The 12,179-nt window shown below is 38.5% G+C and overlaps 1 protein-coding gene across 5 annotated transcripts in view; it reads left to right on the top strand.

Annotated features, from left to right (window-relative positions):
* iqca1 (IQ motif containing with AAA domain 1) overlaps window positions 1-12,179 on the top strand; it is a 192,034-nt gene that overhangs the window by 29,151 nt on the left and 150,704 nt on the right. For all 5 annotated transcript variants that reach the window (XM_072259601.1, XM_072259600.1, XM_072259599.1 and 2 more), the window contains exons 2-6: window positions 2,537-2,864; window positions 4,914-5,030; window positions 7,434-7,625; window positions 10,922-10,993; window positions 11,647-11,852. In XM_072259601.1, the coding sequence (XP_072115702.1) occupies window positions 2,537-2,864; window positions 4,914-5,030; window positions 7,434-7,625; window positions 10,922-10,993; window positions 11,647-11,852 (915 nt within the window). The remainder of the gene's footprint in view (window positions 1-2,536; window positions 2,865-4,913; window positions 5,031-7,433; window positions 7,626-10,921; window positions 10,994-11,646; window positions 11,853-12,179) is intronic.

The raw sequence follows: 12,179 nt of genomic DNA, 5'->3' as shown, positions 1-12,179 counted from the left end.
TCTTCTACTCTGCTTCCTTCCATCAAACCAATTATATATTGATTTTCATAATTTTGCATTGGCAGTTAAATCCCATGGTTTATAAAGTGCCTAAGTATTTTATAACATCTGGCACATCAAATAAGAGGCTGAAGCTTATGTTCAGATAAATTTTCTGAATAAAGGAATCACATGGACAATTATTCACTATACTATCACCCTTCTAAATTGTACAGCTTCATTCCAAGATCATTCTCAATCCCTGGTGTTCACGTAAAGCATAGAGTCTGTTGATATTGAGGCCCTCTGTTGGTCAGGATCGACTATAGATGTTACATCCCATCTGTCTAAGTGATACGTAAGCCAATATGCAATCCAGGGCAGTATGAGATGGAGAGCAAGCTGTTGCTTATTTAGCAGGCTCTCCCTCTCCAAGCAACTGATAAATCCAAGAGATCAACAGGGATTGAAGCAGTTTGGCACCAGGAGCGTCGCAGGAGTTGCTAGTCAGCATTGAACTCAATGTAGGACTGCCTTAGGCACCCCATCTCTGGCTTTTTCCTAAGGGCTTCATCCCAAAGCCTTCTCCGTAAGTGAATATAGCCGTAAGGCAGCAGAGGTTTGAGATCAGAGTTTCCCTTCTATATGAGCTGCTGACCATGGCTGATAAGCCCCATCTGCCTGAAGTGACTAGTTTTAAGGCACAAGTAACCAACCTTTGCCCCTTCTTTTTTCAGTAGAAATGGTTTCGCCAGCTTTAGTAGCTAAGCCACACGTGAAGGCCAGGAGCTGGACTTGGTTGTCAGATGCATTTTGAGGTGCATGCCATTGGGAATGTTTAATAGGCAGTGGGAACTTACATTCACTTCCACGCCAGACAATAACAACCTTAAGGAACCAAATGGTGACATTGATGTAGAAATTGAGTAGAAATTATGACTAAATATATAAAAAGGAGAGTACTAAGAGAGTAAATTAAAGTAATGGATTCTCTACAATCAGAGTTGGAGAATATTATCTAATGCTTCTGTAAACAGAAGAATCAGTAACAGTCCAGGTTGCTTACAAGAAAATAAAGCCCTTTTGTACAAAGAATTGCATGTATTTGCAAAGCAAAGCTTAAAATTAATGTTTCCCCTAAGGTCTAACTATAACTTCGTAACAGTTAATAAGTTCTGTGACCACACCTTCATAATATAGCATGCCTCTTTTGCAACCTATGGAAATTCAATTAAACTCCTGGAAGACTTAAATTTAATGCACAGGAACCCATGTGTGCTTCATATCTGGTATGATGCCTTGCCCTCTTAATTAAAAGTATGGATTAAATTAAGCACCACTTTATTACTAACATAATTTGAACTACAGAATTAGTTTAAAAATACTGAAATCTAACTAAAAGCCTTCGTAGAACTACTCAATATGTGTCATCATTGACTATGGGTGAAGTATGGGAATAGTGGAGGGTGGCTAATCTTGTGCCTTTATTTAAGAAGGGCTGCAAGGCCTAGCATCTGTGGTGTGAAAATTACTGGAGGGGATTCTGAGGCAGGATCTACTTGAATTTTGAGGGGGAAAAAAAAAGCAAGGACTAATTAGGGAAAGTAAGCATGTCTTTATGTTTGGAGAAGTCACATCTCATAAATTTAATTGAGTCTTTTGAAGAGGTGATGAAGAAGGCGAACGAGGGCAGAGCAGTAGACCTGTCTACATGAGCTTTCGCAGAGTCTTTGACAAGGTCCCATGAGGTAGGCTGGTTCAGAAGATTAAATCACATGAGATTCAGGGTGAGCTTACTAATTGAATACAAGGTTGGCTTGGTGTTGGAGGCTTGTTTCTCAGACTGGACCTGTGATGGGAGGTGGGTTGCAGGGATCAATGTTGGATCCACCATTGTTGATCATACATGCTAATGATTTGGATGACAATGTAGTTGGCATGGCTAATATGTTTGTGGATGACACCAAAATTGGTGGTATCCTGGACAAAGAAGATGATCTAGATTACAACAGCATCTAGAGTGACTGGGAAAGTGGGTCAGATGGAATTTAGCTTGGCAGGTATAAAGTGTTTCATTTTGATAGTTAGGATGGTGAAACTAACACTAGAAGGCATAGATTTAAAGTGAGAGGAAAAAGCTTTAAAGGAGACATGAATGGCAATGTTTTCACACAGAGGGTTGTGAGAAAGTGGGATGAGATGTCAGAGGAGGTGGTAGGAATGGGTAGAGTTACATGTAAAAAAAACGTTTGGACAAGTTCATGATAGGGCAGGTTTAGAGGCATATAGACCAAACTCAGGCAAATGGTACTTGCTCAGGTAGGCACTTTGGTCAGTATTGGCAAGTTAAACCAAAGGATCTCTTTCCATGCTGCATAACTCTATGTTTAGACCTAGCTATGAAATGGCCTACACAAATTATGTATGTGCTAGATTGGCATCTTCTTGACTGTTCCTTGATTCTGTGATTTATTTCTGGCATATTTAATATTGAATGCAGTTGTAGCTCAAGTTTTGTCCGCTATTCATATCATTATTTAACATTATTGCATTACAGTACCTTTAATAAGATGTGGGCTGATACCCAGGAGGCACTTAACGACCTTCTGAAGGAGGAGTTCTCTTCTCATGATGCCAAATCACTTACAGACCGTATGATGATCTTCCAGATGCTGGCAGCCTTCTACATTAAGTATGTACAGATTTTTCGCAATATGGAAGACCTCTATGAGCAGATAGTACATCCTCAGAAGAGAAGGATTATCCACCATGTACTTGAGGGTGTTATGGGCAGAATTCTTGAGCTAAAGAATGAAATGGTGAAACTGGAGTTCTCTGAGTTTCACTATTATGATGATATACTGCAGGATCTCAAGCTAACCCCGGTGAGTGAGATTCCATCTTTCGTTTAAAATGAGGAAAAGGACCATGAAGTGGGCCTGTCTGTGATTTAAGACCAGATGATATTGACATTATGCAGCAGGTCACACATTATCTGAGGAAAGAAAGAGAGTTAGTGTTTCATCGCAGTTCCCTTCATAAGAATCTGATGCTGGCTTGAGAGAAATAACTGAAGGATTGCTTTCTTTTAGTCAATGTAGAAGTAAAGCTTTTCAACAAATCAGATAGGAGTACTTTTGAAGTTCAGAGTGGAGTTTAAGAATATAGTATTTCAATAAAAGTTGTACTCACAAATATCATTTAACCTTTAAGGTTTTTACACCACATGCAGCCCCATAGCTCTCCAACATGTCCTGTGATGGAAGTGTGTGTAGCCAAGTTCCTAATTTTTGTTATCTCCAAGTTAATGCTGTCATCACACATTTGTTCTTTTCTCTCAGAATTGTGAAGTTTATCCACGTTAACTTTTTCATCTCCTCTAATTTCCACTCCCCTTTACATGGTAGTTTCCCTTGCAATCACAGGAAGTACACCAACTCCTCTTTTGTTTTATTATTATCAACCAAGGATAAAATATTCTTTCTGCGTTAAGTAAGGATTTGTGTATTTCTTCCAGTTTTGGGTACAGTATGTTATCCTGTCATCTATATTGGGGAGATCAAATGTGAATTAGGTGATCATTCTGCATTTATGTTGTCCTTCTACTTGCAAGGGTGACACTGAGCTTCAAGGTGTCTGCCAGTTTAATTTTCCATCCTGTTATCACTGTCTTCAACTGCTGACACCTTTCTAATGAAGCTAAATGTAAACTTGAGGAGCAGGAGCTAGTCTTCATAGCCTTTCAGGTTCAACACCAAATTAAACTATTTCAGATAATTAGTTGGTTCGTTCATTTTGTGCGTGTCACATGACGTTGGCGATCGTGGTCTTTTCATGACCATGATTGTTCTTGGCAAATTTTTCAACAGGAGTGGTTTTCCATTGCCTTTACAAGATGGGTGACCCCAGCCATTATAAATACAATTCAGAGATTGTCTGCCTCGCGTCAGTGGTGGCATAACCAGGACTTGTGATGTGCACTAGCTGCTCATATGACCATCCACCACCTGCTCCCATAGCTTCATGTGACCCTGATCAGTGGCGGGGGGGGGGGGGGTGGGGAGGATGCTAAGCAGGTGGTACACCTTACCCAAGGGTGACCTGCAGGCTAGCTAGGGAAGGAGCACCTTACAGTTCCTTTGGTAGAGACATATCTCCATCCTGCCACCCTATTCAGATAATCAGATACTGTATTCTTGTGTTTCCCATTTCCAACACTTTTTTTCCTGTTCGCTTATGGTAACTTCAGGTTTCATTCTTTTCCAACTTTTCTCACCCTGGGGACACCTCTTGTTAGCCATTAGCTTTAACCTTCTATCAGCTAGTACCATTGACATTTTGTTTGTTCTCTCCTGGGTCATCGACCTGAACTGTAAATATCTCTACAGATGCTACCTGACCTGCCAGACATTTCAGTCTTCCAACATTTGCAGTATGTTCTTTTGTGTATCATGAAATGTTTTATTTCACAGCATTTCTGATCAGTTGTAGTTATTTAATAATTGTCACAGTAAGCACTGAAGCCATTACTGATTTTAATGATTGTAAAGTTAAACTTACCAGCCCATTGCATGCTTTTTGTATCAGCCAGTTTAGTTTATACTCAGATCACTATATTGTACATAGGCCAGAGCATTTTTCAGTATAAAAATATTATATTTGTTTGCTCGGTATTCAAAGGAAGCTATAGTTTGTACCTTTTATTTTAAATGGTTTCCCATTGATTAATTTATAAATGCTGTCAAGATTTAGCTGTGTTGTCAGATTATAAATAATTAAAACTTATGACAATTAAAACAATGTAATTGAATGATATGTATTTCTTATTTATGCTTTGGGGTTTTCAATGGACTTGTAAAGTATAGCATTTAATTGTATTTAATTGTTTGCTTAATTTCAAGGCACTTTATTAAATTTTAAGTTAAATTTCACAGGAAGCCCTAGAGATCCCCATTCCCAGGTACTTTATGAAGAATAAATTAAAGATTATGAAGGAAAGAGAAAACATTCTGTCTCGAATATTATCCCAAAGCTCAATGCAAGTGGAAAAGGTTAGTTGGGCAAATTAAGTAATTATCTTCATCTGCTGTTGCTTTCAATAATGAAGCTGCTATATTTTAATGTCTTAATTGTTTTCCTCTAGAGGATGTGTTTTGCACCTGATCATACAAAACTGAATCAGAACTTGTCTGTTTTCTTTCTTCCAGTCTCACAGAAACATAGCTAGGTGAACAAACAAGAGAAAACTTGTAGATGCTGGAAATCCAAGCAGCACACACACAAAATGCTGGAGGAACCCAGCAGGCCAGGCAGCATCTATAGAAAAGAGTACAGTCAACGTTTCAGACCGAAACCCTTCAGCAGGACCCTGAAGGCTTGTCCTCCCAAAGGGTTTCGGCACGAAGCATTACCTCAACCTTTTTCTGTAGATGCTGCCTGGCCTGCTGAATTCCTCCAACATTTTGTATGTATTGCTAGGTGAACTCTATTTTGCTTTCTCTGTTCCAATTCCAGAATCTTGCCAACCCATCCAGTGGATTAAAATGGTCTAGGCCATAAAACAGTGGTTCTTTAATTCTTTAACCCTGAGTGAATAAATTTCTTCTAATTCTAGTCCTGCTTCCAGTTCTTCTATTTGCCAATGCCGTGAAAATTTGTGATGCTTTAGATAGTGAGGAGAATTGTCTAGGCTGCAAAACTGTGAGTTAAGGAGTACAATAGCAGGTGGTGTTTAGTCCTGACAAATGTACAGTGTTGCAGTTTGGGAGGTCAAATATGAGTAAGATATACACAGTAATGATAAAGCCTGTGTTGTTAAATAGAGGGATCTTGGAGTACATCCATTTGACCCTGAACATGGCAGAATAGGTACATAATATGCTGAACGCATAAAGCATATTTGCACTTATCAGCTGTGACATAGAATATCATATGTTACATCTTAATAAAATATTGGTTATACCTGGAGAATTATGAGTAGTTTTGGTGGCCACACTTTATAGGAAGGATGTAACTTTGCTGGAGAGATGCAGAGGAGATTCACCAGGATGTTTCACCAGCATTTCTGTCATAGATGGGCTTGGTTTGTTTTCCCAGGATCAGGGAAGGCTGAGAAGTGATCCGATAAGAGGTATACAAAATGTTGAGGGGGAGAGAGAAGGTAAAAAAAAAAAAAAATCAGTAACTATTTTCTTTGGTCGGAGGGCCTAAAACAAGAGGGCATACATGGAGGAATACATTGAGAAGTAGGAGGTTTAGAGAAGATCTGACAGGAATTTGAGAAAGTTGCTGTGGAAATTGACAAGCATTGGTTTCGTCAATACTAGTGCAACCATACTTAAAATATGTAAATTCTACCAATACTTCATGACCATTGAAACCAGCCATTGAGAGTGAGTCATCCTGATTCTGTGCTTTTTGTCTTTCTCTACCTTTATTGCAATAAATATTCATGTTAATTGGCCTCATTTAATACCACTTATTACAATGCCATCAAAGTTTGGTTACCCTATTCACTGATTATGTGTATTTTCTGAATTATGGGCAAAATTGACTTACAGACATCTGTAAAAATAGAACCCAATTGTCAGCGGGAGATACCATGAGTATAAAATTATGAGCAATATGGATGGGGACAACTGAAGGAATCATAAATTTAGACAGCTGTCTGCTAATTCACATGGATATGGTGGGCCAAATATCTTGTTTTCATGCTTTATGACTATGAATCTACAGTTAATATTCGTTCTTAAAATCTGTTATGTATTCATTCCTTCATCAGAATTGACTTTGGTAGATTCTGATGTGATCGCTTAGAAGGACTTTTAATAGTTCTTCATTCCTTTAATTATGCATGATACAACAAAATAATCAGCCTTATGATTAAGGAGATTTACCCTTTTGGCTGTATAGTTTTGAGGTTCCTTACATCTTTTTTTAACATTTTAGATTTACTGAAGTGACTCACTTTTTTTTTAATATAAAGAGTTGGAGTTATGAAATCAACATCCATATAACTTGATATGCACTTAGTAGCCATTTTATTTGGTACATCTGTTATACCTGCTCTAATGAGCCAATTGTGGCAGCAACAATGCATAAAACCATGCAGATATGGTCAAGAGTTCAGTTGTTCTTCAGACCAAACAATGGGGAATAAAAATTATCTAAGTGACTTTGTTTGTGGAATGATTGTTGATGCCAGATGGGGTGGTTTGAGAATCTCAGAAATTGCTGATCTCCTGAGATTTTTGCACACAACAGTCTCTAAGGCTTACAGAGACTGGTGCAAGCAAAAGAGAAAACATCCAGTGAGCAGCAGTTCTGTGGATAAAAACGACTTGTTAATCAGAGAGGTCAGAGAAGAATTAGAATGATTGATTATTTTAAATCCACACTTAGCACTTAATTAAACTTGCCAAAGAAACTCTAATATTTACTTTAATATATTTTAGGAAGTTGGTATAAAACCACTGACTCTAGAGGAAGCCATCCAACTTATTCAAATCGCTGAACGTGCTCGGCAGGGGCGGTTACGAGCTAAGTTTATGCTGGAAATTCGAATGGAAGAAGAAAGAGAAAACTTAGCTAAACAACGAAGAGCAAGCGCAATGGCTCCTGAAATGGCTGCTACCTTAATCAAAAAGGTTTTATTTTCTCTTCTCATTTAAGAGCATGTTTCTATAAACCAAGATGAGAAAGGATGATTTGTTTTATCATGATTCATACCATTAATACCCACCGTTTCACCATCATATCTATTAGCCTTTTAAAGTGCACTGCTGTTTTACTTTGGCCAATCTTTCAGGTAAATAATATTTGGAGAAAGAAGTTCTTTCAAAAAGCTCTTAGATCTGCTTTAATACTCATTTTTTGCAGATGAATTACCATCTCACTAACTTTTTCTTTTGAGGGGGAATGCAGTGTAAGAGGAGGGCTGCGAGATTGATGTCATGTGGGTGAATTGAAATAAATTTCAGTGTATTTGTGGCATTTTTATTTTTTGACACATTTTGTAACTTTATAAGGTAATGAGCATAACACAGAACCTGCATGCTGCACTCACAAGAAGGTTAGGCAGTGTCTGTGGCAGGAAATAGACACTAAGTATTTTGTAGTGAAACTGTTCATCCAGAGTCATTTGACAAAAAAAATTATATTTATTTATTTGTTGACATACAGCGTGGAGTTGGCCCTTCTGGCTCTTTGAGCCACACCATTCAGCAATCCCCCAATTCACAGGATAATTTACAACGACCTATTAACCTACCATCCAATAGGTCTTTGGAATATGGGAGGAAACCAGAGCACCCGGAGGAAACCTATGCAGTCACGGGGAGAACGTACAGACTCCTTACAGGCGGTGGTGGGAATTTAACTTGGGTCACTAGTACTGTAAAGTGCTGTGCTAACCACTACACGACCATAAAGATTTTTTGTTTTGTTTTTTCCCTGCTGTTCCCCTCTGGTAGCTTATGCTTACTATTGTGTTGGTTCACAGTTGGCTGTCGTTTCAAAGGTTTCAAAGGTACATTTAATGTCAGAGAAATGTATACAATATACATCCTGAAATTCTTTTTCTTTGCAACCGTCCACAAAAACAAAGGAGTGCCCCAAAGAATGAATGAGTGTTAAATGTTAGAACCTTAAAGCCCCCTCCCTGTCTCCCCTCCATGCATAAACAACTGCAAAGCAATGATACCCCTTCCCCCACCAGCAAAAAAAGAATTGTTGCTGCTGATTATCATTTTATTCCTCTTGCACATGGTGAATTTTAAAATTTAATAGACATCAAAAGCACTCCACAGTTCACTTGATTAACAATCACTATTCCAGCATAGGGAAATGTGCAACAGACAATATAATCCTAGAAGTACAGAAAAGATTCACAAGTTCAAGTTCAGGTTTATTTCCTTTCAACCCTACACATGTATACCTCCGAATGAGGCTTGGGGAGTGAAAGGGGGTTCAATTGGCTTGGAGGAAGAAGCTTTCTTGTCCTAATGCTATGGTACATCAAAGAGATTGTTGGACAAATGGAAGGGATCACTGAAAATGCTAAGGGCCCTGCATATAGAGGGTTGCTGATAAATATCTCTAATGGGTGAAATAGAAACCCCGATGATCCTCTCAGCAGTCCTTGTAATCCTTTGTAGGGACTTGCAGTCAGATGCCTTGCAATTCCAACAAAGATGTAGATTGGACTGTTGGGCTTGAGTTGTAAGGAGATCAGTTCCCAATCTTTGTATCAGTCGACAAAATCATGTAGTCACAATGTTATCCCAGGACAGGAGAGTGTAAAACTAAAAGGTATAGTTTTAAGGTGAGAGGGGCAAGATTTAAAGGATCTAAGGGGCAGATTTTACACACAGAACATGGTGGAATATGGAAGGAACTGCCAGAGGAAGTGATAGAGACAGTTACAATTACAACGTTTAAGAAAACGTTTCGACAGGTAAATAAATAGGAAAGGTTTAGTGGGCCATGGGGCAAATGCTGACAAATGGTAATGGGTTAGGAAGGAACCCTGATCTGCATGGACAGGTTGGGCATTTCTGTACTGTATAACTCTATGAATCTCGACCAGCTGGAAAAAATGGCTGAAAATGGAAGTTGGCATCTAATGCAGACAAATGTTAGGTGTTGCACTTTGTGAGGACTTACCAGGGTAGGACACAATGAGCAGTAGGGCACTGAGGACTGTGGTAGAACAAGATGGATCTGGGAGATTAGATGGAGATATACAAAATTATGAGGGGTATAGAAAGGGTAAATGTAAACAGGCTTTTTCCACTGAGGTTGGGTTAGTCTAGAACTAGAGGTCATGGATTAAGGGTGAAAGGTGAAATATTTAAGGGAAAAATGAGGGAGGAATTTCTTCACTCAGGGTGATGAGAGTGTGCAATGAGCTTCCTGCAGAAGTGGTGGATGTGAGTTTGATTTCAACATTTAAGAGAACTTTGGATGGGTACATCCAAAGTAAGATTGCTATGATATGGGTACAGGTTAATGGGACTAGACAGATTAACAATCCAGAACCGATAAATGGGTTGAAGGGCCTGTTTCTGCGCTGTGCTTCTATGACTATGAATATGTCAATGACTATGACTAAGAATGAGCTGAATAACATTGAGAGATACATGTAGCTATGCACTTTAGAAAGTCAGCTTTTATTTAAATTATGCTATTCTATCTCTTCCATTTATGCTGGAGCAAGACTAGTTGTTAATTTAACTTCATTTGAAGGTGCACTGAGGTGTATATGGGAATGGATAATGCATATAGGACTCTGGAATCAGCGTTGAGCTTATACATTGATTCAAAATGAGAACAAAAATGTTAAGGAGATGGCAGGCATAACCTCCTGTATGCTATTTAAAATTTCCTGGCAAATGGTCTGCTCTGTCTCTTAAAAAGAGAACAAAGAGATTTTTAAGCATTAAGGTCTGCTTAATTTCTCCATGGCATAAAAGAATGGGAGATTAAATTATGTGCCATCCCTTTGATAAGAAAAAGACACTTCAAATAGCTTTTGCATCACCGTTAAGTTGATGAATGTCACCACTAAGTTAGATGCAATTTATGATGATATTGTTATCCTGGAAGGCTTGTACAAGTTCCCAGTACATCCAATCCTTCAGCAGAAAGTAATATCATTGAAAAAATGCTATTCCATTTGTATGCCAAGAACAAACAAATCCATTACTCCTTAAAATTTTGTTTTCCTGTAAGAACCTTGTATTTCCAATACTTACACACATTTTATTCAGTTTTGGAAGTAATGCTCTATTACTAACATGATTTTAATGCAATAATTTAAATGTGTAGAGGATTATGTTGCTAGATATATCAACATAGTTTTTCTCAATAACTTCAAAGTCAACCTAAATCCATTCTTTTCCTGCTCAAGCATCAATCACAACTATTGTACTTAATTTTACAGCTTTGGCGTGGATATACTCAAAGGAAAATTACCAAGAAAGAACGGGCAGAGGAAATGATATTCCTTGAGATGGTGAGTGCAAATGATCTGGTCGGGAGGCAACCTTTGCTAGATAATGTTGAGATGAATTGTGAGATCATCGATTAACCACAGAGGAATTAGATTTGTAGGAAAGACAAACTTACAGAGCTTTAAAGATAGAATGATTATTGTAGTTATTGCAGCTGGAAATTTGTAATACTATACCCTCAAACCTTGCAACGCTTTCCTTTCCTCTGTAAGGTTAAATATATAGCACAATGGCCATCTGTGAGAATTAAGCATTTAATTCTGGGAATGTTTTAAAGCTGCCATTCTAGCAGGATGTAAGATTACAGATGTGTTGAAGTCAAGATTCAGCAACTATTTGTCTTGCAGAATATGAAAATGTGCGAGGAAGTCAGCAGGCCAAGCAGCATCTGTGGAAGCATAGGGACATTTGACACTTTGGGCAAGATCCTATATCAAGACTGATAATGTAGAAGGAAAACAGTCAGCATATAGAACCGAGAGGGAGCAGGTGAGATAGAGGTTGGTGGGTGATAGGTGGAACCAGATGATGTCGTATGATGGGCAGGTCAGATGGAGCCAGGTTCAAATGTTTAGATAGAGGCTGGTAGGAGGCAGATGGTAGGCATCTACACCTCCCCATCCACAATACTTATCTGTACTTTTTTGTTTTTCAGGAACCCCCTCCGGATTTTCTTAAGCCTAGCTCAACTCAACTACAAGCTCAGAAAGTGTATCAACAACGGCAGGTGGTACAAGAAGTACATGAGGTGGAATACCAGCAAGCCTTGGTTACAATAAAGGAGCAAGTACGATCAGTTGAGGGACCAGATATTCAAGAAACATTGCAGGAGCAGATCAGACAATGGTTTATTGAATGCCGGTAAGGGAATAGGATTTAGTAGAATAACTATGGCTTCTCTATGGTTAACTACAATCTGCTGGAGGAAATTAGTGGGTAAAGCATCTGTCCATTTCCCTCTACAGATACTGCATGACTTACTGAGTTCCTCCAACAGTCTGATTTTTGCTCCAGATTCTGGTATCTACAATCTCTTATGTCTATTCTTCTCTGTGGTTCTTACAGGTTACAGTTACAATCATAGAATCAGTGCATCTTGTAGCATAATGTGATGCCATTTACCCTAGTTAACTGTCATTTTTTTTGTCTATAATCCTATAAGCCTTCATCCTCAAATGTCTGTCCAAC

The sequence above is a fragment of the Mobula birostris genome, chromosome 6 (genome assembly GCF_030028105.1).
Source record: "Mobula birostris isolate sMobBir1 chromosome 6, sMobBir1.hap1, whole genome shotgun sequence".
Taxonomy (NCBI): domain Eukaryota; kingdom Metazoa; phylum Chordata; class Chondrichthyes; order Myliobatiformes; family Myliobatidae; genus Mobula; species Mobula birostris.
Note: the sequence above shows the minus strand (reverse complement) of the source record. Positions and strands in the feature narration are given on the sequence as shown.